General features: G+C 40.7%; 1 protein-coding gene and 1 long non-coding RNA gene across 17 annotated transcripts in view; one reads left to right on the forward strand and one right to left on the reverse strand.

Annotated features, from left to right (window-relative positions):
- The window catches only part of IRAG1 (inositol 1,4,5-triphosphate receptor associated 1), a 120,291-nt gene extending 94,763 nt beyond the window's left edge, over positions 1 to 25,528 (forward strand). For 11 of the 15 annotated variants that reach the window (XM_027073146.2, XM_027073153.2, XM_027073147.2 and 8 more), the window contains 7 exons: positions 3,125 to 3,174; positions 3,708 to 3,815; positions 6,187 to 6,251; positions 14,267 to 14,344; positions 15,251 to 15,367; positions 16,775 to 16,909; positions 22,101 to 25,528. In XM_027073146.2, the coding sequence (XP_026928947.1) occupies positions 3,125 to 3,174; positions 3,708 to 3,815; positions 6,187 to 6,251; positions 14,267 to 14,344; positions 15,251 to 15,367; positions 16,775 to 16,909; positions 22,101 to 22,344 (797 nt within the window). In that variant the 3' untranslated portion in view covers positions 22,345 to 25,528. The remainder of the gene's footprint in view (positions 1 to 3,124; positions 3,175 to 3,707; positions 3,816 to 6,186; positions 6,252 to 14,266; positions 14,345 to 15,250; positions 15,368 to 16,774; positions 16,910 to 22,100) is intronic. The other 4 variants (XM_027073152.2, XM_027073150.2, XM_027073148.2 and 1 more) reach the window with 2 other exon arrangements.
- The window catches only part of LOC113603477 (uncharacterized), a 204,133-nt gene that overhangs the window by 136,397 nt on the left and 40,289 nt on the right, over positions 1 to 27,447 (reverse strand). The window contains exons 3-4 of one of the 2 annotated variants that reach the window (XR_008290469.1): positions 8,574 to 8,704; positions 3,092 to 3,483 (exon numbers count right to left, since the gene is read on the reverse strand). This is a non-coding gene — a long non-coding RNA (uncharacterized LOC113603477). The remainder of the gene's footprint in view (positions 1 to 3,091; positions 3,484 to 8,573; positions 8,705 to 27,447) is intronic. The other variant, XR_003425081.2, reaches the window with a different exon arrangement.

A 27,447-nucleotide genomic window follows, 5' to 3' on the forward strand; every position in this document is an offset into this window, starting at 1 on the left:
GGGTACAAGAGTCAGCTTCAATCATCTCAGTGCTGGGCTTTTGCACTTGCATGCAATCTGAGATGAGGTCTTGGACACCCATGACTGAGAGTTGACTACGAGACTCCTACAGAAAGTTAAGATTTTGCAAGACTGCATCTTTAGACAGAACTTGAACAAGAAAAAAACACTCCTCAAACAGCAGAGACACAAATCAAGGAAGTCTGTTTCACCCTGTAGTAGGAAAAAATACTTTCTCCTTTCTCGTAAGAAAAGTGTATGCCATGACAGAAGTTGTGATGCAATATGCAGAGAATCTGAAAAGAACATCACAATGATGCCTGTAGGGACTCTGTCAGAAACAAACATAAAGCCACCCTGGAGAGGCACACCTTTCACGCAGGACACACAAGATTCTGCTCACTGAAACCTCACTGAAGATTATTTTACAGTATAGAATTATAAAATACATAAGAAAACAATCTACCTTGAACAAGAATCATCCACTAAACAACAGGATTATATCCTAAGGATTACAGAAAATAAAACAACCTGGTAAGTTTTAAAAGATATGTTTAAAATTATTAGAGGCATCAAAGAATGAATAAAAAACATGAGAATAAACTAAAATTATCAAAAAAGAATAAAAAATAAAATAATAAAAATAAAAAAGGAAAGAACTCCTAGAAATGAGGATATGAGGAATGGAAATTAAAAACTCAGTATATTAGGTATAGTAGGTACTATAGTGGAGATTCTAGATCTTCTCCTTTCGGGCACACTTCTCCCAAGTTAGGTGATGCCATGTTAGGTGAATGCCGTGTGATTTGGCAAATAAAATGTGAGCAGAAGGATATGTGTCACCTTTGAGCTGAGGTCTTTAAGAAACTAGTGTGTAATTTGCCTTATATTTCTTCTTCCTCACATGACAACCATCACTGCTCCAGAATAGTAGAAGCTCCGTTAGTCTGAGGAAATGCAGAGTGAGGAAATGCAGAGCAGAGCCTTCTGCCAACTCAGAAGCAAATGAACATAAACAAATAAATTTTTATTGTTATAAGCCACTAAGACTTTGGGGTTGTTTATTATGGTAGCATAACCTAGTTTATTGGTACAACATTTAAATCAGACTGGGCACAGTTGAGGACAAAGATTAGTTAACTGAAGATAGATTTGAAGAAGTTACCCAAGTGCAGTTCAGAGGGATAAATTAATCAAAAATATAAAAGAAGGCAGACAGCCTCTCCTCTGTTGTCCTGTCCACAACTCCTTTGTGGTATGTTCAATAAACTTATATTTCCTTTTAAAAATACTAAAAAAAGTTATAAGATATTATAAAATATGGGATACAGAGTATAAAATGAGAAAGTTCCAAATACCCTTATTAGCAGAGCCACAAGGGGAGAATGGGAGAGAGAAAGTATGCAAAAAGGTTTTCCAGAATCTGAGAGTTTTTTGGAACTAAAGAAAGACATGAACCATTGGATTAAGAAAGCACAGTGAATTCCAAGCAGAAGAGATAAAAACACATAGAAGATGAAGTAAAAAATTTTAAAAATAACCAGAGAGAAAAGACAGAGGATTTACAAAAGACAGATAATTCTGAATAGCAATGGTGGTACCAAAAGACAATGAAGTAAAAGTCTTCAAGGAGCTGAGAGAAACAACTGTCCACCTAGAGAAAACAGGGCCAGCTAAACTATGATGCAAGCCTACAGGCCTGGTGAAGATATTTTGAGACAACAACTCAGAAAGTTTACCTATTACAGACCCTTGCCAAAAGAATAACTAAAGGGTGTGCTTAGGAAAGAATAAAATCAAGATCAAAAGAAAGGAGGAGGATGCAAGAGGTAATGGTGATCAGACATTTGTAAATGGGCGTAAATCTAAACAAGCATTCCGTATTGAAAACGATAATCATAATAATATGGGATTACAAAAACAAAGTAAACAAAACTACTAAAAAGCAACATAATTTGAAATTTGAGGGAGTTATTGTTTTAAGGTCTAATTAGGAAAAGAATAGAAATCATGATTAATTTAAAAATTTAAAGTCATATAATATGAGGGCGCCTGGGTGGCTCAGTCAGTGATGCATCTGACTCTTGATTTTGGCTCAGGTCATGAGCTCAGGGTCATAGGATTGAACCCCTCATCAGGCTCTGTGCTATGCATCGAGTCTGCTTAAGATTCTCTTTCTCTCTCCCTCTGCCCCTCTCCCCTGCTTGTACTCTCTCATAAATAAATAAATAAATAAATACATACATACATACATACATACATAAATATAAAGTCACATAATATGTTACAAATTTAAGTGGGTACATTAAAGATTAGAACTAAAATGCATAACTTCTACACCAATGTGCAGGCTGGAAGGGGTGGTAAGTAAAAAAAAAATTAATGAAGTGAGGTAAATAGAAAAACAAGGGGGGAAATGTGCTTTTTAAGAGACATACCTAAAATACATGGATATGAGGGACAAACAGATATACAAGCTAGATAATATTGGTCAAACTGACACTGAATTGAGCTTTCAAAAACATTTCTCTGCACATATTAGTGTTTTCTGGTGGCAGTATTATCCAGATGTGGTAGAAAACATTTTATATAAAATATATCATCTAATGTATGTACTAAGGAGATGAAAATACAGGGTGCTGGTTTCCTTTGTTCCAAATTTTTTATAGATGACTTATTAAAACCACTTTGTCAACAATTTTCCATTATTTACTGATACCACACCTTCCTTGCTCATAATTTCACTGACTGTATGTCCCTTAAATGAGCAAGAAATAACCCCAAAGCCTTGGTATCGCTATGAGTAGTTTTTCACATACTCATCAGGGCATTACCAGAGACTGTGCAGCGGTGTCAGGTGGATATCAGAGGTCCAAGATGGGCTTCTCATAGTGCCCAGAGGAGTTAGGATAAAAATTCTGTCCAGAAAAGTCCCACTCTACAGATAATTGTCTCAGGGGGTAGTGTCAAACTCAGTGTTCCCATCACTTAGGCTCTTAAACTATTCCTTGAGGGACAGTTCTGATAAACTGATATCTCAGCTTAGTTTCTGGCTACCCATTTTCTGCTGGAGCCTACTCTGAAAACTTACCTGACTTCTCTTCTCTGTTCCCTCTTGCTGCAGAAGATGGGGTCCCTCGAACAGCGCGGTCCATGTCCCTCACACTGGGAAAGGTATGCATGTTCAAGGAATACCAGGGCTCCCAAGGGGATTACAAGAGACGTTGCCACAGTCACCCAGAAAGTCATTCATGCTTGGATCTACAGGTGCCAGAGAACCTCTGGACAGGGTCTCTAATTCAGTTTACCACACTTGCTAGTTCATCCTTCAACCTTCTCTTGCTCATGGTTTCTCTGACTGTACCATCCCCCAAATGAATACGAAATGATGCATAAACCTTGGTATTCCTAGACTTTTCACACACTATCCGGGATGTTATCCAGACTGGGGGTCATTTCTTTTCCATTTCTTCAGGATATAATCTAAAATAAGAACATGTTGAGAAATCACTCACCACTAACAGAAAACTTGGGTCAACTTTGGCCACTCTTTCCACACCAAGCCCCAACACCATCACCACCCCAAAGCCAAAATGTCCAGTGAATGTAATTACAGCATTAGGAACTAGTAGGAATTTTCCAGGCCTTTTGAACTGTGGATGCTGTTCCCTCCATGACAGTGGGCCTGGTCACTTCTCTTCCCACAGAACATGCCCCGTCGGAGGGTCAGTGTTGCAGTGGTTCCCAAGTTTAATGCCCTGAACATGCCTGGCCAATCTTCCAGCTCATCACCCATCCCCTCCTTACCAGCCCTGGTGAGTATAATGATGCCCACCTCCCAACCCTCTTTAACCTCTCCCTTAGGGTCACTACTATGGGGAGTGGCCTACGTGGCAACAGGATCAAAAAGGAGAGGAAATTCCCAGCACTGATTCTAGATTATGGGCTAAAAAGCTCAATATAGACCACGTCCCATGTCTTCCACTGCCCTGAGTAGAAGACTCGGTATCCTTGAGCAAGATGCTGGCTGCTCAAAGAGTATTCTTTGCAAATCATATTTCTTTCCATGTTTAAGCCACAATCCTCTAAAGTGGGCATGATGTTTTTCTTCCATTCTGCAATGGGTTTAAATACCTGAAGGTTTCATTGTGTAATAAGTGTTAGAGCTGAGCTTTTAACCCTAGGCTTTCTAATTCCAGGGCCTGAGTTCTTAAACCCAATGTTATCCTACATCAATTCTTTGCAGCATTAAGAAATGAAACTACTGAGGGGAAGGGGCAAAAAAAAAAAAAAAAAGTTACAGAGAGGGAGGGAAGGAGGCAAACCATAAGAGACTCTTAAATACTGAGAACAAACTGAGGGTTGAAGGGGGGTGGGGGAGAGGAGAAAGTGGATGATGGGCATTGAGGCATCTGTTGGGATGAGCACTGGGTGTTGCATGGAAATCAATTTGACAATAAATTATATTTAATATAAAAAAAAGAAATGAAACTACTGGAATGCCCATTTAATAAGAGATTGATTAAATATACTTGGCCCTAAAAGGGGTTCCTATGCAGTCAAAAATGACATGGAAAATGTCCATAATTTATTATTAATAAAAAGGAATTTAAAAACAGTATATACAGTAGAATTCTGTTTTGTAGGGGTTTTTTAAAGAAGTATATTTTCTATGTGTAGAGATAGTGAATTCTGTAAGACTATTAATACTTGTTATCTCTGGGCAATGATAAAACCACAAGTGATTTTTATTTTCTTCTCAATGCCTTTTTATACCTCTATAATAAGAATATATTGCTACTAATCAGGAAAAAATTCATTTCAGTTGTTTTAAACATACACAGTTCCTATATAACAAAATATTTTCTACATCCCAGGCTTTTGTGGATCTGGCTAATATTATGTCAAACTCTTCTAATTCTTTCTTCAGTTGCTTCTCTATTCTGTGTCCATGCCTAGCACTACTCTATAAGGCAGCAATCTGATTGTGTAAGCAATAGATAAAATAGATTCGAGCTCTTTTGAGCCAATAGGTAGCAGTAGCTTCTTTCACCTCTTTTTCAATCATCTATGAAACTAACCTAAACTCCCAAATCACCCATTAAAACAAAGCAACCTAAAAAAAATTTTTTTTAAAGGAGCTTAGGGAGGGCCAGTTAGTGTGTTTAATAGACCTATTTCTGGTACTATACTAAATGTAAGAATATGTTTTCTAAATATACAGTTGACCCTTGAAAAATGCAGGGGTTAGGGACACCCACCCCCAAGCAGTTAAAAACCCGCATATAACTTTTGATCCCCACAAAACTACTGATGATCCGAAGCCATAATTACCAATAGCATAAAAAGTCAATTAACACATATTTTGCACGTTATATGTATTATATACTGTATTCTTATAATAAAGTGAGCTAGAGAAAAGAAAATGTTAAGAAAATCATAAGGAAGAGAAAATACATTTATAGTACTGTACTGTATCTATAGAAAAAAAAAATCTGTGTAAGTGGGCCTGAGTAGTTCAAACCCGTGTTTTTTAAAGGTCAACTGTGTATTCCTTTAGGCTAAAAGTTGGCAACCAGGGATATGTGTTAAAATCACAGAAGGTACTTCTAAAACATTGCCCAGGCCTCATCCCAAGATTCTGAATTGGATCAGTACTTTAAAAAAATCTCCCCCAGGGGATTCTAAGGTGCAGCCAGATTTGAAAACCATTTCTTAACTCAAATCCATTACAACAAAACAATGTGGTAGTCCTGTGGAATTTATTATAAAGACATTTCTGATGGCTTGGGGTTTTAGGAATGACAGGGATCTCCTGAGGATTGTGCTTGGAGCTACATCTCCAGGGCAGTGATGGGCCTGTGTTTGGTAGGAGACCTGCTGATATTCAGTCCAAGTCAGTAAACAACCGTCTAAGAACTGGATGGCTCCCCTCCAGAAGGGAGCCTCAAGATGTAAATTCTTCACTCATGAAAACTTGGAAGAGGGGAAGTAAAAGGTGCAAGTTGCATGGGCCTCAGGGGGCACTAAGGAATGGAGCCCAATGTTTGGGCTTGATGCAGATTAGAAAGCAGGGGAAGAGGTGGGACGGCAGCAACCCCTTCCCAGCATTATCAGAGACCTAGCAGCTCTGGCTTCTTCCTTCCTAGCTGATCTTCAATTGCCTGTCTCCTATTTTTCATTCAGTCAGAATCAACCAATGGGAAAGGCAACCTACCTGCCACCTCAGCACTGCCTGCACTTTTGGAAAAGTAAGTTTGTTGATTTTCCTCTTTGGGGATCTCTGAGGAAATTTTTCCTAACTCACCTTTCCTCCCATACTTTACTCTTAAAAAGTGATGGAAAGCAAATTAAGTTCTAAGGGAACTGAGTGGGACTCTGAGACTCACAAAGATTTCAGAGTCAGTTTGCAATCTGGACCAGGAACATGCTATAGCTGAGTCCAAGTGTATCTCGATCTCAGAAGAGCCCAGAGGAGATGGAAACCTTCTCTGTTGGTTAGAATTCTTTGGGCTATGGATACAAGAAAGTCCCAACTCAAAGAGGCTTAAAAAGTAAGTCCAGAGGTAGATCATTTCCAGGTGTAGTACAGCAGGGCCCCAGCTCGGCCTCTACAATTTCCTTGCTTCTGCTCACTTTGTATGTTGACTTCATCAGCAACATTTGCTTGTGGCAAATGGCTACTATTTTCAGGTATTCCATCCAGACATGAAAAGAATAACAGGACTATCTCTTCTCATGCTTCTTTTTTATGGACAAACCCAGAAACATTTTTTAAGTCTTCCTTAGTAAATTTGGAACATGGTTCCTTCCTAAACCAAACACAGGCTTTGGGAATGGGATTGTCATCATGGGCTTAAATGGTGCCCTGGAGATGGGGACAGAGGGTCAGTTTCCCATGAAGCAAGATGGCTCTGTGAAGAACAGTAAATTCCTGAGCAAAATCACATGGCTGTTAGGAAGCAGATAGGAGAGTGAGTTCTGGATTGGCAATGAATAGTGTCTGCTCTGCTTAATTTTTCTAGGCATCTATGCAATTTTCAGGTCTTTTCATCCTCAGCCAGAGCAAGGCAGGCTGTTTCTACACACTCAGAAGAGTTTATAACTTGCTTTTCAAATTCTTTCATTTGCTTGCTAGAAAACATCTGGATCACAGCTGTCACCTCTCAGAATTTTCCCTCGTGTCTTTTCTCACTTGGTAGAACATACACCTTTATTCTTCCTTCTTCTTTGCCTTAAGACAGCTTTAGTCCTTCATTTTTCATTGCTGTTAGAATAGTTTTGCTTGACTTGGCAAGGAAAGTCTATGTTGGGCCCCTTTTCATTATAGATAACCTCCCAAGCTCCCCACTCCCAGAATCAGTCTATTTTGCTCACCTCTCAGTATATGCAACCACCAACCTATCACTCCATAATGACTCATCCCACTTTAGTCTTGAAGTTTGTCTAGGAACTCCTCACTTTGATACCTCACCCTGTATAAGCTTACCGTTCCTTCATGTTGCACAGGGTACTTTTGTTTCTTTCTTTGTTTCCTTGGCTTCTTGATAATTACAAAGAAATTAAAAAGGGGTGACAAACTAACAACCATGTGGAAGTAACCAAGGTTACAGAAACTTATCAAGTCCGTAGAGTCATAATGTCTACTCCATGATCTCTGAATCTCTCCAAAAATGGTCACTTGATTCCCTGAGTGAAAAGCACACTAAAATTCTCCCTTCCAATCCTGCCTTTGGATACACAAACCCCTTCTCCAGAAGAGTCACCAATAAGGCTCTCCATTCTTAGCCTACAGAATCAACCAAGGCAAAAGATCTATGTCCTAACTCTTCGAAACAGACTCTAATCATGATGGATCAGGACCTGGACTCTGTAGAACTATTGCTCAGGCCAGCTGAGAGCTTTGGTCTGAGGCAGTGGGGATCATCAAGTATCTGAGCTATCCTTGGTAGGAGAAAGTGAGATGGAAATTAAGGACAGCAAAGCATCAGCCCCAAATCAGAAATGACAACAGGATGAGGATCAGTAGTGGCATCACCGTTCCAAGGGTGAGGATAGAGACAAGTCAAGCAATAAGCTCCAGGAAGGTATCTACAGTTCACCCTTTTCTATCCAAAGAGACCACCATGATATATTACCCATGCTGTGGCTATTGGGGATATACCCAGCCTATAAGGATGGCTGCAAAAAGGGGAGGACATATTCAAAGAGGAGGGATTCAAGACTAACAATAGCTTTTCTGCTCTAGATTTATAAAAGGTGCTAAGTGGTTTCCATCTGAATTCATGAAACTAGAAACATTAATAGATTGCCAACAGGCTAACAATGAGGCAATCTGTGACTGAAAATAAGTTCATATCTTCTATTCTAACACAAGTACAGTCAATTCTAGCTACCTTCTCCATAGTGTTAAAGAGAAAAAAAATACATTATAAGTAAATATACATTGTTTCCTAGATTGTTACAATGAGCTTGATTTAAAGTGATTTCACATTTCCCTAAGTATACAGTAACTAACTAAGCAGGAAGGGAAGTGACTAAGCAGGTGAAAAATGATAAGAAGATGAAATTACCTGTGGCTGCTTCTCAAGCAAATATCTGAGAGCTGATTGCACTGACCAATGTGATTTGAGAGAATTCTGAGTGTTGTTTTTGTAGGTCACCTCATAGTAAATTGTTCTTCACTCAACAAAAGTCTAGAAACCTGTAGAATTAGAGGAAGATATAGAGAGCAATATTTAAAGTTAATCTTAAAGATTAAAACAGAAAACAGAATAAAGCTCACAATGAGTTCCCCAAGTAGGAAGAGCTATTTATTCATAGACTTTTATTCTGTCATCCTCAACAATTAATCACCAAGGTCTAAGCATCTAGAATGCACTCAGAAGCTCACAGTCTAATGGGAAAGGCATATGGGAAACAGCCCAGTATAATACAATGTGATACCATAAGGAAGTACAGGTTGCTAAGGCAACAACACACAATGAGTGCCTTAACCCAGATTTCCTATAGGTGGGGGGAGGTGAGCCTCAGAAAATGTTTCCTCTAGGAATGTACTTTTAAAGTGAAGGCCTTTTGTTTCAAAGGGGCACATGCACCCCAATGTTTATAGCAGCACTATCAATAATAGCCAAAGTATGGAAAAAGCCCAAATGTCCATTAATGGATGAATGGATAAAGAAGATGTGGTATATATATACAATGGAGTATTACTCAGCAATCAAAAAGAATGAAATCTTGCTATTCACAAATATGTGGATGGAACTAGAGGGTATTATGCTAAGCAAAATTGGTCAGTCAGAGAAAGACAAATATCATATGACTTCACTCATATGAGGACTCTAAGACACAGATCAGATGAACACAAGGGAAGGGAAGCAAAAATAACATAAAAACAGCGAGGGGACAAAACAGAAGAGACTCATAAATATGGAGAACAAACAGAGAGTTACAGGAGGGGGTGTGGGAGGGGGGATGGGCTAAATGAGTAAGGAGCACTAAGGAATCTACTCCTGAAATTATTGTTGCACTATATGCTAACTAACTTGGATGTAAATTAAAAAACAAATTTAATTAAAAATTTAAAAATTAATTAATTAATTAATTAATTAATTAATTAAAAAAATAAAGTAAAAGCCTTTAAACCTGAAGGCTATGTAGTTTAACCAAGTGAACTGGAGTTTAACAATGTTCCAGGCTCTGAGGCAAGAAATGGAGTAGTCAAGGAATTATAATAATGATGGTGGTGATAATTACTATTATTATTTACAGCATGCTTACTTTATGCCAAGTCCTATTCTAGTTGCTTTACATCAATGATCTCATTTAATCTTTACAATACACCCCTGAGGTAGATATACTATCCCTATTTTACAGATGTGGCAACTGAAACAGAGAAATCACTTGCCTGAGTAGATAGCAGAACTCATGCTTTTAACCTCTTAATAGACCTTCCAACTAGAAGAATGGAAAGAAGTTCAGTATGACTGGAGACAACAGGATGCATTTAAAGGCTATTTTTATAAGAAGCCTTGTGAGCTACTGTGAATGACCTGATGACTGGCTGGCCATGGAGTAGTGTGGGGTGAGAGCAGAGAGTGTACACAGAGCAGTTCACTGAGGGATTAGAAAAATCATGGATGTGAATGATATATGGCATTAGTTTCATAAAAAGAGTCATTATAATGATATATCACAGAGAAATATTCACTATAATCTCTAAAATAAATACTTTTCCACATTTTTGAAGCAGCCAGGGTAAATTGCTTAAAGGCTCTATATGACATCAAATATGTATAGTAAACAACTCCCCTTTGCTGATAGTATTCTGGAATGAACTGGCCCTCCATCAACTAGTATTGTACCCCAGGAATCTGGGACTGAGTAACAGGAATAAGGAAGGTCTTCTAGCTTAGTTTCCCTGGCTGAGCTTGTCTGAGAGGGTCATGGCAATGGGAGTGGCTTAGAGACATCACTGAACCCAAAAAGGTAAGATCTGTCCACTGGAAAGAATTGCATTCACTTTCAAATATTGTTTACCACATACCTCCCAGTTAAACAATACGTTTTGACTAAAGAGGCCCTCGCATTACTGAGAACTGAGCACAATGACAAACATTTTTGACCCAGTGGACATGAGAAAACAATGAGCCTCATTTTAATGAATCATCCCAGAGAGAAAGCATGCAAGAATTCAGGCTGGGAATAGATGCCAAGATCCATGAGTGTTTGGCCCAGAAATCTCTAGGGTGGGCACAGGCTGTGCTCAGCTCCAAGTTTACAGCCATGAATAGAGATTCCTTCGGCTCAATCCAAACACTGGGTTCTCAGGAAATAGCCATTTACAGAAAGTACCTGCCCATTTTACAAGATTAATAGGCAGATTGGATAAGCCACAGTGAAGCCAGTGTAACTCAACAAACACTTAAAGGCACTTACTGTATGCTAAGCACCATTATAATTCAAGTGCAGTCTCTCTCCCTGTGATCCCAGTCATATGGAGGATGGACATGTATATAAAACATAAAAATGCCCTCTTTCTGAGTTATGCTGTAACAGAAGTACCATGAGGACATAGAGGAAAGGAGAGATCACCTTTAAACAGAAGATACAGGAGAGGTGAAAACACTGGCAAAGCTTCCACAGAGGAGACGGTATTTGATCTGAGTCTTAAAGATACACAGCAAGAAACCTCCAGGTAGTTAGAGAAGATATGTAAGGAATGATTAGCTCAGTCTAAGAGTCTAGAGATAATAACAAACATTTTACATATTGTGTGTTTCCCCTACTTCCCACTCAATGTCCATTATTAAAACAAAGCCTCTCCCAACCCATCTCACATGGGTAAACAAGCGCCCTTTAAAAGAAGGGCAGTGTCTTAAGCCATGACCCAGCGTAAGGGCAAGAATAGCTTCACTCAGCAGGGATCGTGAAACCTCACACACCACTCAGAGCCCCAGAAAAATACTTCTATTGAAAGGGAGAGCTCAAGAAGTTGTGGGAAATGCACCTTGACATGAATTTAGAAGACCAAAGTGAGATTCCCAGCCAGGCCCACTAACCACCAATAATGTGAACTTACACAAGTCATTTGCCAGGTGTCAGGCTGCACAGGGTCAAATTCAAGCTTTACCACACACTGGTTGTGTAATCTTGAGCTGGTGATTTAACCTCTCTGAGCCTTGGTTTCCTCACCTGTCAAACTGAGAACCATAGTATTACCTATCTCATGGGTCATTCATGAATCTTAAGTGAAATCTTACCACAGAGCCTGATACATAAGATAAATGTTAGCTCTTATCATTGAGAGGGTCAAGTGAGAGGATGTATGTAAAAGCATGTTAAGAACTAAAGCCCCAGAAGTGAGCTGAGTCAGACAGGGTGATCAACTCAACCTGGGTCAGTTGAACTCTGGACAGAAGACCCATATGTTTAAAGGGTCACTGAAATGGGTTTCCTGGATCTACCAGGGAAAAGATTTAGTCTCCAGAGAGCAGTGACCTGAGGACAGTGAAAGTTTGAATTCCTTTGATTCTGAAATGTCAGAGTAATATAAATCAAGCTCTCCATTAAAGATGTAAATAATCACCTGGTATTTATCAGCTTGGATATTTTTATGGATCAGGTTTGAAAGAACCTCAGATTGCTCCCAAAATTTACCAATAAATTTGTTACATAACTAATTGTGATCATGATGATGATGATAATAAATATCAGTTGAGTAACATATTCCAAAAAATTTACTTATATTTCTTTTTTTTAATGTTTATTTATTTTTGAGACAGAGAGACAGAGTGAGTGGGGGAAGGGCAGAGAGAGAGGGAGAAGGAATCCCAAGCAGGCTCCACAGTGTCAGTGTAGAGTCCAATGCAGGGCCTGAACTCGTGAGTGGTGAGATCATGACCTGAGCCAAAACCAAGAGTCAGACACTTAATTCACTGAGCCAGGTGCCCCTTCCGTTTCTTCACTAATTCCTATCCTACTATCATCAGGTACATATAATATTATCCTCATTTTACAGTTGAAGAATCTAAAGTTCAGTAAGAGTTAAGAATTTGCATATATTGGAGCTGGAATTTGAACCCATGTTTGCCTCATGTAGGTTCTTTTCCTCTACACTCCACTATCCTCCTTCATGCATGTTTGTCACTAACCTCTTGGGTTGTCAGCAGCAGGTAAAAGAAATTAAAAGCCTGATATCGCTATTTCATTTCTAATATATAAATATATTTCATAAAAGAATTGCTTTCCCTGCCCTTGGCTGTAACTATGTTTTTCTTCTCTGTTCCAATCATTTGCACAAATAGGAAACTGCACATTAGGCAAAGGTCACATGGAAGGGAGTGGATAATGTAATTTGCAAAAGGAGAAATGTTATGAATAGCTGATATTTTTAGAGTGTTATCTTTCTTGTTCACAATGGGTTTTGGTTTCCATCCTGATGAAATGTAAATTTTACAAGGTCTGAGGAAAACTGAGGTGGGAAACTGATGCCAAGAATGAGAAAATATAAGGCTCGCTCGTAAAGCCTATCTGAGAGGTGCGGGCAGATAGCAGCTGCGGTCTTTCAGAGTCCTGGCTGAAAAGCTCAGCTCACTGTTTTGCCTTGTTTGAGGGCTCCTCCAAGACATGACTCCCATTGGGATTTCAGACATGTAGGTGGGCTGCAGGATTTATAGGGGAGGCATGGCCATCAGGATACTTCCTTTAAACTCATGCTCCCATACTTCAAATGGACTTCTAGCACTGCCAGCCATCCTACTATGATTTTCTAGCATATTTGTTTTCCTCCTTCTCACATGACTCATTCATACCTTCTCCTCTCTTCTCAAACGTTCTTAGGCCTCTCTGCCACTCACTCTCAGCATATGACCTTGTCTTACTTACATTTTATAGAGAAAATTTAAGCTATTAGATAGGAACCCTCTCCTCTTCCTTCACCAGATCCCCAGCCCACCATCTTCAATCTCTTTCCTCCCTTTGGAGGAAAGTTTATCTACCTTTCTAAGGTAGGTCTTTCCTACCTCTCTTTTCAAATAATTTGTTCCTTTGGTCATCCTCTTTCTCTCATCCCTTCAACTGGAACATTTATATCCAAATTCAAATGTGCTTTCATCCCTTGACCCACTTCTTCAGCAATGTATCTTCACAACACACTCTTTTACTCTCCTTTCCAATCAAATTATTGTGTCTAGATCTTCCTCTTTCTCGTCATTTCAATCTGTCTTTGGCTCCTATCATTTCACTGAAGCTCCTCTTGACCTCCATATTATCAAATCTAATAATCACTTTTTCTGGACTCATCTGACGTGGACTCTCAGAAGTGAATGTGTGACACACTTAACTCTTCCTCCTTGACATGCTCTCCTCTCTTGGTTCCCAGGACTTCACAACTCTTCTGGTTTCCACTTACCTCTCTGGCTGCTACTCCTCAGTCTCCTCTGTAGGTTCTTTCTCCACCTGAGCTAACAGCAGAGCTGCTCAGAGCTTGGTTCTGGGTCCTCTTCTCATGTTTCCTCATACTGTCTCCCTAGACAATCTTATCCATTCCCCTGGCTTTAAATGTCATCTATATTCTGATGACACCAAACGGTATCTCTAGCCTCTAGAGCTCTTCTCCAACTCACTTTGGTATATCCAACTACCTACTTGACATCTCCACCTGGATACTTCACTGGCATGGAAAATTTATCTTGTCCAAAAGCTAACTCCTGCCTCATTGCCTCTTTTTAGTTCTTCAAATATCTTTGCATCTTTTGTGTCTCAGGGTCTGCACATATCCTGCAACCTCCCCCGAGGATGATCTCCCCTCTGCTACAGATATGGCTGACTTTTCACCTTTCAGGTCTGTGTTTCAGTTACTCCACCTCAGAGAGGTCTTTTATGAGCATTCAATCTAAGAATATCCTCCCCTTATTGTTTTCTGCACCACAGAGTTTGTTTCTTTCATAAAAGTTATCACAATCTATAATTAACTACATATTTTTTTCCTTCCTCTTTTGGGGCATTCTCTCCCGCTAAGCTCATGTTGAAAAATGCTTTTTTTTTTTTAATCATCTGATGTATCCCTAGCACATTGCAAGGTGCCTGTGACTTAGTCAGTACTCAGTAGATATTTAAATGAATGAAGCAAAAGATGGACTACAGGAATGGAATAACTCTGAACATTTTGGTCCACCTCCATCTTCCTAATCTAAGTGCTGTGGAGCTCCCAAAAACCATCTGTCCACTTATAGCATCTCCTGGAGTAAGAATAAAGGTGGATTTCAGAGCATGAAGAAAAAGGGACCTGGGATAATACCCAAACATTATTTGATGTTTGGATGTCTAGGGAGGGTTCTTGGGCGAGGACCTTTATAAAATCTTGTCTCAAAGTAGAAGGATTGAAATGAACTCAATCAGGGCGCCTGGGTGGCGCAGTCGGTTAAGCGTCCGACTTCAGCCAGGTCACGATCTCGCAGTCCGTGAGTTCGAGCCCCACGTCAGGCTCTGGGCTGATGGCTCAGAGCCTGGAGCGTGTTTCCGATTCTGTGTCTCCCTCTCTCTCTGCCCGTCCCCCGTTCATGTTCTGTCTCTCTCTGTCCCAAAAATAAACGTTGAAAAAAAAATTAAAAAAAAAAAAAAAGAAATGAACTCAATCAAGAATGAGTTTCCTCACTTCTGATCAGGAATCAGGCCAAAGACATGGTTTGGTTTTCAGACACCGAGTCTTTCCCTGAAAGGACACCCTGTACTTCCCTCTTCTCACTAGTGGAAAGACAAATGCAGACCCAGATTGTGAAGCCTCTGCTCCCATGCCAACTTTGAGCTGCGTGGAGATTAGCCAGGAGACCACGGCCAGGATGGAGGAAGAAGCTTACAACAAGGGGTGAGTCAGACTTTGTCCACCCAGAGGTCACCTGGTAGGTCTCAGAAGATACCTTGCCATGTGCTTTTCCTGTTTCTTAGAGGATTTAGGGAAGAAACCAGTGGCCCTAGGACCTCCTTGCTTCAGTAAGGAACTACTGAAAAGAGCAGTACTGTTCCACAGGAAGGACAGGAGGAAGCAGGGTGAGAGGGTGTGGTTAGGCAATAATTAGACTGCCCTCTTTTTAGGCAGAAAGCCACCAGGATGCCACTGCTGAGAATGGTCTGGAACTAAGGCCCCTGGGTGGGTTCCTCTTGGTGGTGCCTTAGGCTTCCTGACACGTGCTCAGAGGAGTCATATTGCTACCAACAATCCCAGGAGCAGCTGTAACTCTACTTCTTAGAACTTCCCCTGTCATCTCTTCTTCCTGTAAACTGGAGTCCCCTCAACTTCCAACTGTCCCCTATTGAGCTTCAATAACACTGTGGCCCATTGTCAGTCACTGAGGGGACGGAGTACTGAGGAGGGCCCAAGTCCAGCCAGGTAGAGAATTATCTCTAACATAATTCTGGCATAGCATCCTTTTCTTCACATCCATTTCTACACATCCATTTCTTCACATTTCTGTGAAGAAAGTCTTCACAGCTTCTGAGAGAGACATAGCTTCCCACTTACATGGAACTTGTGGGCATCTATATGGCAGTCATATACAATGTGGTGGGATTTCCCTAGCCAAACTGAGCTTGCCTTAAACATTCAGCTGTAGGACAATCAAAAAGAATATGTTCAGGGTAATACTGATCCTAGAAGAATAACATCAGAAGGATGTCTCTTTGGAAGCCATCTTTTTACCCACAACTATCCTCTATACTAAGCATGTATGGGGGTAAATACCTCCTTTGACTTTGTAAACATTTACTGAGTACCTCCCTAGGCCTAGTATGTGCTTATCACTTCCATAAAACTCCCCAACAAGCTATTGTGATGGGTGTCACCTTCCCTAGGTCAAGCTATATGCCTGGCACTGACTCAAAACATTCCCATAGCCATGAAATGGGGGCCACCCTGTCCATTTTATAGGTGAAAAGCTGAAGCATCCAGGTTACACAGAAAGCAAACACACTGTTCTCCCTGCTGAATATTTTGTAGGATAAGAACCCAATCAGGAGACTCTGCACCTACATTTTTCCCTGTCAATTTTGCCACATATTCACATATAAACAGGAAAGATGAGTGAGGAATGAGGGGAAATTGCACTGACATGAGCCACCTTGGGATTCAGTGGAGCTTCCCAGCTTTTTCCTGTTGTGTAGAACTACAGGAAGTGTATAATTATTGGAGGTGTTCAAGTTCCCACCTCTAGGAACTCAGGAAAGGATGCTCTGTGCCTCGCCTTTCCAGACTCCATTGTTCCTTTTCACCCTGCAGATACCAGGAAGGTCTAAAGAAGACCAAAGAGCTTCAAGACCTGAAGGAAGAGGAAGAAGAACAGAAAGGTGAGAGTGTTGAGGAAGCTGAAGAGGCAGAAGAAACTGAGGAAGAGGAAAAGAACCAAAGAAGCAGGTTGGAGCCCTTGCCATTGCTGAAATGGGTCACAATTTATTTAACTGCACAGCATCCTGAGAGGTGCTACTCCAGGGCAACAGTGGGTCTAGGGTCCAAGTGAGCAGCCAATAGAAACCCAAGAAGGACACTTATTTTGGGATAGAAGCAGAGGAAGGAGCCAAAATAGTTAAAAAAGAAATGTTTTCAAGAGCTGAGGAGTCAGAGGTGGTCAAGAGTGAGGCCAACAGCAATCAAGAACTTAGGACTAAGAAATTGACTGGAGTCCCCCCTAGCCCAACCACAGTTAGCTCATTTCCCAGATATTCCCATGAAAGAGCCAAGGTTAAGGGAGCTGTCATGAAGCCTTAGAGGTGGTTTCTTACAGGAACAGGAGCAGAGAGAACACATAGGGGTAGGAGACCCACTCAACTCATTGGCAAAGGTGAGTCTCCAACAGGTTCCACTTGGATTGGAAATACTTGGGCTTTCTTTTTTGATATACTTTATACTTCGAGTGTCTGTTTCCCTAAATCGGGGGAAAACATTAAACATGTAAACAAATATTGAATAGATCCTGCATCTTGTCCTACTTGTGCCCTCATAAGGGTCCTGGATTTTAACCATAGCCCCAATTTCATACATTCTGCCTCACTGTTTCTATTAGTCTTCAGTTTTGATTTTTAGAAATGTGGTTATAGAAAACCTGGAACACTTCATTAAAATCTTTGTTTTTAGACCCCCCCCCCAGGCTATCTTGGAGTCCAGGGTGGCTCCTGCCAAAATGATAATTATCTATTCAGCTGCTAAAATTCAAACAGGGTATGTGTCTGTGCCTCATTGCTTGACCAGTTAGTTTGAAATCACATGTGTGCAGTGAGTAAGTTAATAGAATAAAGATTAGAAGTGAGACAGATATGCTTCAAAGCACATAGGAACAGTCAATAGAGCCCATTTGGTGGAAGATTCAGCCAGAGTGAGAGGTCTCAGCCTGCATGGGTCAAGCCTAGTGTTCAAGGGAAGAGCAGTCTAGGAGAGCTGGAGAAAATCCTTCCCTGTTGAAAGCAAACCTATGCTAGGATGCACCATCTCCCCTAATGAAAGAACCCCTAAGTTTTGACAGTGAAAGCACAGTCCCTACTCCAAGCAACTGGATTCTAGTCTCCTTACATCTCTCCCTCTTGGGGGTCCCCTGCTCTTATTTATTTTATTTTATTTTTTTTAAATTTACATCCCAATTAGTTAGCATATAGTGCAACAATGATTTCAGGAGTAGATTCCTTAAGGAATCTACCTCTGCTCTTATTTTTTAGAGATCACTACATTTTTTTAGAGGTCACTTTAATGTAGTCAAGCCCAGGCCTGGACAACAGCTCTTTCTTTGGCTTCTTTGAATACAGCTAAGACAGGCTAGAACTTCTAACACTTCCACATACCAAGAAAGAACAAAAGAAAATTAAATAGGGTACATGGGATATAAACAGTTTGGTTTACAAAGCACAGGACTGGAATCCTTATCTAGCTAATTTGATCTCAGCCAATGAGTAGCTCTGTCCCATTTTGTGAAACCGCAGGGGAAGTAAGTCTCGGCCTGAGTCCCTCTCTGTCTATCTCCTGGTCAGCAGCACATGGCAATGGCTGTCTTTCACATCCATCATCCAAAAGTGTCCTCTTGGTCCTGCCAATCCTGAGAGGACTTGTTCTCTCTCCTAACCTTTTCTCCCTCCTCGATTTACTTTTTGATCTTGAGAACATGCTTGTATCTTAAATGATGGATACCAGACATCAGCACAGCCTTCAAAAGTGTCCTTGTCCTTCATTACAGGGGTGTAGCTTCCCCTTTTCAGGCCCAGGGTGTGGCATCATCTTCTCGGTAACAACTAACACTGCTAGCATACGAACTGCCTGCTCGTAGTTATATAGAGCTCCTTCCTCACCTGTCACCAAAGGAGACTGGCTCTGAGAGCCTGTTGTCTTCAATGCCAGGCAATCATTCCTGAGTCCTGTAGACATATGGTTGCCTGCAGGCACCTGCACTCAAACATGATTTTCCCCATGAAATTTTGGCATTGCATTAATAAGGAAGGTCTAAAGTTATTAAAAGTTCCACATCCTAATTAATGTATTTTAAAAATACTGGGCTAACCCCAGCAGTGAACCTTAGTTAAGAGATTCCACATCAAACACTATAGTCTTTTTTGTCTGAATTTCTCCTCTGTTATAATAATATACAGTTGACCCTTGAACAATGTGAAGGTTAGGGGTATCCATCCTCCACACAGTAAAAAACCCAAGTATAACATTTGATTCCTCAAAAACTTACTACTAATTGCATACTGTTGACCTAAATCCTTACCAATAATAGTTAACACATATTTTGTATGTTATACATATTGTACAGTGTATTTTTACAATAAAGTAAGCTTGAGAAAGGAAAATGTTATTAAGAAAATTGTAAGGAAGAGAAAATACATTCACAGTACTATATTGTATTTATTTTTTTAAATGTTGCATAAAAGTGGGCCCATACAGTTCCAACTTGTTCAAGCATTAATTGTATAATAATGTAATCTGTTATAAATAGTATTTTCTGGAGTATCAGCTTAAATGAACATAGGGTGAGTCAACCCAATATCTTAACTATATTAAAATAGAGAATACAGTCTTCTGACATTTATATGATACATTAAACAAGAGAAACAAAGTGCAATAGAAAATGTTAGCCTTTTCTGCCTATTCAAATCTGCTCCATGGGGTTAAGATAATGTTAGGCAGATTCCTTTACTTTTCCAGTAACTCTCAGAAAGCAGAACTCCTCTTGTCAAGTTTAAGTTCCAAGAATAATCTCATTTCATTAATTAAAATAGCCAGTTCCCTAAAATAGTCAAAAGCCTGAACTTAAAAATTGAACCTCTTTTCTCCCCCAACTCGTCTGCTTCAAGAAGGAAGCCTATATAGCAGGCAGGGGAGCATGGTTTCTTTGTCTCTACCCTCCCCCCTGCCTAAGCTTCACCAAATGCAGCACCTGACTCTCTAGAATCAATTCTGGGAAAGGGAATTGAGATGAAGGGGTAGGAAAGGTATTACTTGAATTGTACTGTGAGCAGGCTCCAGGGCTTGGCAGGGGTTTAAAGTTGACTTGCTGACTTTGATTAGTGTATTGCTTTATGGGACCTCTAGAGAAAACTACTCCTCCCACCTCCCAGCATACACACACATTCACACTGTGGCTGAGATCCGCTCAGCTGCTGGTCCCTCTATGAGTTTGAATGCATGTCTTTTAGCTAGCTAGCCACTTAAAATCCCTCTCAGTCCTCAGGTAGCTGGAAGTATATCTTTACTGTTCAGCTTTTAGGTAGAAATTTTGAGCAGGATCTGTGATGCCCCAAGCCATCTCTCCTTATCCTAACTATATCCAGTCAAGGTGAAACATGTACCTTTGGCTCACTATGGGTAGGATAGTTTTCTCTATCATGGCCCACTATTCTGATGCCATCAAGCACATCAGAAAGATTTTTGCTCTTCGAATTGCTCATGTGTGAGGCACACACCAGTCCACTGTGTCCCCCAGACCTCAACATGTTGAATTCTCCAGCAGTGTCTCTGAAGCCCCTCTCCCTAGGCCCAGGTGAAGGGGAAGCCACTTCACCCCTCCCTATAGGAGATTAAAAAAAATTGATTTCCACAGGGATTCCATTTCTAATCTAATTCTATTTCTTATTCTTTTATAAGCTAGAAATTGGGGACCAGCTAAGGGTCACAAAGCTAGATCTTGGCATCCTCCTCTGAAGTCCCACTTAAGAGTAGGGTTACAGTGGGATTCTCCCAACCCTAGATGCTTGTTTTGGAGCATGGAATATGACCCAAAAGGACTGCATTTTAGCATCCAATTATATCTAAGTAGAAACTAAGGACTCTAAATAGGGATGAAAGAAAAAAATCTTCCATTTCCAAGCTATCCCTTCCCAACAGTTGTGAAAATGGCCAGTGAATTTCACCTCAGCTAATGTGCGCTGTTTGGCTTTGCTTAACTCTTCCTGAAACAATCATTGAATAGTTTCCATGTGGAAGAGAAACCAATCAGTACCTTAGCATCCAAGACAGGCACTCAGAGCCTCTGGTCTCTTTCCAAGGAAGGTATTTGTTGAGTTTTTTCCATGAGTCATTAAGCATATTTTTTCTACAAACTATATTAGAGCTGTCTACTTCTCAGCAAGTGGCCCACATATTTCGGTATCTACGTGAGCCTTCAGAAAGCCTTCTTGTCACTTTTCTCACCTCCTCCATTTGGTGATCCTCAGTAACCTTATTTTTTACATTATTATAAAACATAGATCAGGGATTGGAAACAGGAAAAAATTCTAGCCTAATGAATGTGTGCAGGATTTCTCTACAGAGCTTGAAGAATAGATTCTGTAAAGCAGGCCATATGACCAAGTGTCTTTTCACTAGGCTACAAAGAGAGAGGGGAAGTTGAAAGGCAATTGGGAAGAGAGCAAGAAGGAAAGGGGGAATGAGGCAGCCAGAAAATGGAGAGGGAGACAGATGAAAGGGAAGGAGGAAAGAGAAAAAAGAGAGTGGAGAAGGAAGAAGAAGAAGAAGAAGAAGAAGAAGAAGAAGAAGAAGAAGAAGAAGAAGAAGAAGAAGAAGAAGGGATTAATGAAGAGAATGAAGACTAATGGTGTTGAGAAAACATCTGGAATAAGCCACTGAGAGGTTGCTAGAGGCTACTAGTCTTCTGGTTGCCCCTGGGATGGTTTGAAGTGAACTCTTGAGGTTGATCTGGTTCCTTGTCATTTATCATTGAACATGGAGGGTCTTCTAAGGGTTTAGCACAGTTCTTCTATTCTGAACACAGTCAGATGTGGAACAAAATATGCACTGGAGCACGGAGACAGGGGACAGAGTAGAACTTGAAACTGATCACTAAATAACACTAAGTGCAGAAAAGATGCTGGTCCCATCTGCATGCAAGGGAGTGTGGGTCAGCTAACCTTGTATCCTGGGGTTGGGAGAGTTCAGACATTAATGATCATCTCATGAATAGATCAGGGTATGTATGTATGTATGTATGATCAAACAAGTAAATGGAGTATTCTAGCCCAGGAGCTCCCAACATCAAGGCTATGGACTGGTGGCATCAGAATCACCTGGGGAAAATTTTTAATGTGCCCAATATACTAAGCCCTTCTCCTATTTTTTCATTTGACAGCAAACTTGAAGAATTGGTTCATTTCTTACAAGTCATGTATCCCAAACTGTGTCAGCACTGGCAAGTCATCTGGATGATGGCCACAGTGATGCTGGTCTTGACTGTTGTGTTGGGACTCTACAGTTCCTATAACTCTTGTGTGGAGCAGGCTGATGGGCCCCATGGGAGATCAACTTGCTCGGCAGCCCAGAGGGACTCGTGGTGGAGCTCAGGACTCCAGCATGAGCAACCTGCAGAGCAGTAGGAAACCTGACACCCAGTCAGTGCCCTGCTCCAGCACATAGCTGACTGCTCTTTTCCCAAGCATATGTTTCAGGCCAGTTGTGGGCATGCTGGCACCAGCCTATCAGGAAATAAGCAGGGTTCTTTCATACTCAGCAACCGTGTGGGAGCTATGCATACACAGTAACTGATGTTTTTGGAGGATCAACAAAACTGCCCTGGGAACACTTTTGGCGGATGAAGTCACCTTCACCAAGGAACTCTAACAGAAGGGAAAGTCATCTGCCCCTAGCTCAGATGGCAGGGGGAAATAAAACACCTTCACTGCAGAAAACAGTAAGAAGTTCACTCTCCCTCCCCTTTTTCCTCTCTGTAGTCAGAAATCAAGAAGAATTATGCCCAAAGGCTAACTCTGACCTTGAGGATCAGACCTAGAATTTGGAGTCAACATGAATATCATCCCATTTCCCATCTCATTCTCACTGACTCTTCTTCAGCCTCCCTGCCTCCCCTTTGGAACCAGAGTTTCTCTTTACAGAAGTAGGGAAGGTTTCTCAGAAAAATATTTAGGCTGAATTTAGATCAGTGCTTGAAATGAAATGGGAAGATGTGAGTTAACATATATGCATCTGTATGCACACACAGCACACACATACACACAGCATGCATGTGCATGAAGCCAACAACCCTCCAAACGTGTGCTCTAGGTGTGTGTTCTGGATAAAACAACCCACAGATTTTTCACTAGGTGTGGGGCAGTCACCAGGCACCTGTTCAATGAGCTCTCCACATTGATTTAAGATGTTTGAAGACACTGAAAACTCATGGCTGCAACAGTGAACTTGCTGGTCGCCATTTCAAGTGCTAATTCTAAGCTGTTGTACAACAGTCTATTCCCTATTTGTCCTCTACCATTGAGAACCCACCTCTCATGTGTGATTTCAGCCCTCGTGTGCCCACAACCACATGTGCAGTTGCACCTTAGTGCTTCAGTTCAAATGGGTTTTCCAACCCAAGTACACATTTCAGAGCATTCTAATTGTTCAGCATAAAACTGAGGGAGCACATCCCATTTCCAATTTGACTTCTTGCTCCACCTTTACAGCCACTGCCTTCATTCATCCCTTATCAGTTTTGAGGGGTGTTGGTTTCTTGTGGGTTTTATTGTTCTGCTCTTGTTTTTGTTTTGTTGTTGATGTTGTTTGTTTTGTTGCTAACACTCACATAGAACTTACTATGAGCCAAACACTGTTCTATGTATTATATAGGTATTAATTCATTTAATCCTCAAAAAAAAAAAAAAAAGAAAAGAAAGAAGAAAAGGAAAGAAAAAACAATGAGGTGGGTACCACCCTCCCCATTTTCAGATAAGGAAACTGAAGCACAAAAAAACACAACTAACTTGCCAAGGACATCCAGTTAGTAAATTATGGGCCTGGAACTCATATCCAGGCAGACTGGCCCCTGCACAAAATTGCCTTTTCCAATGGTCTCCTAACTGCATGCCTTATGTTTCACTCCCACTTCCCCAAGTAGCCCTCCAACCACTCCAAACTATTTCTGGTTCCCAGACTAAACTGTTTTCTCATAGTTCTGTTCCTCCACTCACTAGTTTTTCTTTTGCCATTCTCCTCTTTTCTGCTGGTCACCCTTCAGGACCAAGTGCAAAAATTATCCCTGACGCACAGGCTTTGATGACTTCCCTCCAACTTCCTACCATACCCCACATAATAGGTTACACCCTCCTCTGCTGACACTTTTTAAACATCTTCATTATTTACTGTTGTGACAGTATATCACAATGACTTATTTAAGTGTCTGTCTCCCTATTTTTCCTCAAAGACAAGAACCATATCTTACCCATTCTCTGGGGTAGGTACCTAGCATGATGGCTGATGATGCATGGGAGGGTGTTATTAAATGTTGATCAAAAGAACAAGTGAGCATTCAAGGTGGTGGAGAGTAGCCTGGGGAAGCTGACATTTTGCATACCTCCCAGTTCTAGCACCATCATTGCCACTATCTCAGTGAGAAAAATAACATCTTTATTAGCTTCAATTTATTCTAATATTTTTCAGTCTACTCTGTGAGAGAGCAGAATGAGACCTAACTAGCAACACAATTTCCAAGCTCAAGGACTGGGCTTGATGCAACCACTCCTTTTAGAAAGACCCACCTAGATCAGCCCTACTATAAAACAGCATGCTGTTGTTGCGGAGGGGGAGGGGGTGGGGAGCAGGGGCGGGGAGGGTAATGGCATCCTTTACAGTGACTAAAAAACCACTGTGGGAGAAGCCCAAGCCAGGGTTGACCAAGAAAGTGCCATTAAGGTAAAGAGGTGTAGATCAAAGCAGAGGGACTTTGGGGATTTGGATGGATGGTTTTCCCTGCCTATTCCAGGGGGACTGGACACACTGAAAAATCTTTTAGGCCCTCAGAGCCACAGACACGATGCAAATGGAGCTCCAGAGACAGTAGCTGTGGGGCAGGACTCTATACTGGCAATGTCCAGTCTTAGCCTCCCTTATAGAAGGACCAGGCTGAACTGGCCCATTGTCCACTTGGCCACAGGGTTCCAACCTTTGTTACCAATTAAAACAAAGGTCAGGAGAACAGCTACAGTGAGCTCCTGAACCTCCAGCTGCTCCACAGAAAAACCTTCAAGAGTACTTCCAGACATAGGCCCTCACCCAAAGTGCTCTATGAGTAAGAGAGGTTGAAGAAAAGAACTGTAAGAGTAACCACATTTCCAAGGGCATTCCTGAAAAAGTACTCACTGGCATTTCTTTTTTGAAAAGCAAAGATCGATCTGAAGCAGTTGGAATGTTTCCAAAGCAACAATGAAATGGAGAGAAATGGCCCCTGTATTTCCAATGGTGATATTGATCTAAAATAAAAATTCCCCTCAAAATGTCTCTGAAGTCTGACATTTCTGCTTAGCCCTAGGACTCTGGGTGCCTACCTTGAGTTTCAGAGTGATGTGTTGTTTGTGTCATTTTTGTTATCACTTCTTAAAAGGGCCTTCACTTTCTGGCTACCACAAAATCCTGTGTACAGCCTGGAAGAGTAAATGGAGAGGGAGATGCTGGATTTATGTATAACTGACTGTCAGTTCCTAATGTTAAACCTCACACAGGTGTGCTAGCATTAAACTACAGAGTGTCACATACCTGAGTTTGAAAATAAAAGCACCTTTCCAAACCTTTTGCAGTAGCCAAATGCCTCCTCATTTTCTGGAGCTAAGCCACAGTCTTACCCCAACCCTGAGTCAGATCCTCTTGGATATTAGTGCCTCCCAGAACCAACCCAAAAGTCCCCAGCCCTTGGGTCACTATACTATAGGTTACCTCTTAGGGGCTGAATTGGTTCTTTTCTCTCTCCACTTCCTCATTCCTGATACTAGTTTCCTACACCTTCCTGGTTCATGATTTCTTTTTCGGGTATACAATACAATGATTCAACAATTCCATAGATTTCTCAGTGCTCATTGAAATAGTGTACTCTTAATCCCCTTTATTTCACCCATCCCCCTTCCACCTCCCCTTTGGCCACAACTAGTTTGTCCTCTGTACTTAAGAATCTGTTTTGTGTGTATGTCTCTTTTAATTTTTTTAAATTAATACATTTTGCTGTGCTAGAGACTGCTAAATTTTCACCAACATGATTTCCACAGCTAGACTACATTTTTCAGTTTTTCTTGCAGCCAGATGTAAGGGAATATAGACCCTCCAGATATAATTTCCTAAAAACAGACTCTCCTACCCAATATTTCACATTGCCTTTATTCCCCCTCTGCCTACTAAATTCAGAGGATTTAGTTGGGGACCTGAGGTCTAAGAAGATGTCAGGACCACTAGATGGAAGTTGGATCTTTGAATGGCCACTCACAGAATTCAACTGTGACATAAGCAAAAAATCAAATAGTGTATTAAGCCACTGCAATTCAGGAATATTTGTTCTAGTAGTTAGCCTACTCTGACTAATGTATAGATTTGAGCCAGAAATGGGGTGTTTCAATGGCAAATTTGCAAAATATGAGGCATTGGTTAGCAGTCAAGTAGCAAAAAAACAAGAAAACTAATATCAGGAGCTAGAATTATGGTGACGCATGTAGTGAATAAAACAAAAATACTTGGCAAGGGGTTACCCATGATAACTTGAAAGGCAGTCCATGGGCAGCCTATAGCCCTAGGAGAAATGGTCAGAATAAGCCCAAGTATTGAAGTATGTGATCCTTTATTGGCTGCCTTTGGCAAGGTATTGTAAAAAAAAAAAAAAATGCACTCAGGAAAAAAATGGCTATTTGGAAGTGGAAAAGAAAAAAGAATACATATTTTTAGATTGAAGGGTTAGAAAGCCTGTTTCTAAACTCCAAACAGTAAGGATAAAAATAGCTTTCAGTGGGAAAGAACCAATAAAATTTTTCAGTTGAACTCAAATCAACTCAGCCTATGGCAAAGGCCAGATTAAAGATGTGTCCCTTCCACCTGTAATTTCAAATGAACTCAGTGTAGGAACCATTAAATTAAAGAAAGAGTGGGATGGAGCTGAGAAAATAAGGAAATACATCTTGAGAATTATGACTGAGAAAGGATTTGGGGTATGATTATTAGCACATGGAATCAAATGAAAGCAAAAGATCAGAAATCTAGGTTTGTGAGGGAATTGTACTTTCAAAGAAACACAAGCCAAGATGGAAAAGTTCAATTGTTCAAATTAGAAAACAACTTTTGCCATCTTCAGCTTACAACAACAGAAGGTAGACTACTACCTCCCACCCCCACCAGAGGAGGGCATACTGCTTGATCTAGCTCAAATGTGGCCAAGGATGATTATATACAATGAAGGGCTATAGAGATCAGTGGACATGGGACGTAGGAGTTTCTCCCAGAAAGCAGAATCAAGATCTAATCAAAGGTAAGTAATTGTAGTAGAAAGAATTTGTAGAATTTCCCCCTCTCCAAAATGTCCCATCCCAATCCCTGAAACCTTTGCATATGAAATATCACTCCTGTAATGTAATATGGTAAAGTTGACCTTAAAATAGGGAAATCACCTCAGGGGGCCCAATGTAATCACATCAGCCCTTAAAAGCAGAGAGCTTTCTTTGGCTAATGGTAGACAT

Source organism: Acinonyx jubatus, chromosome D1, assembly GCF_027475565.1.
Source record: "Acinonyx jubatus isolate Ajub_Pintada_27869175 chromosome D1, VMU_Ajub_asm_v1.0, whole genome shotgun sequence".
In the NCBI taxonomy this organism is placed as follows: domain Eukaryota; kingdom Metazoa; phylum Chordata; class Mammalia; order Carnivora; family Felidae; genus Acinonyx; species Acinonyx jubatus.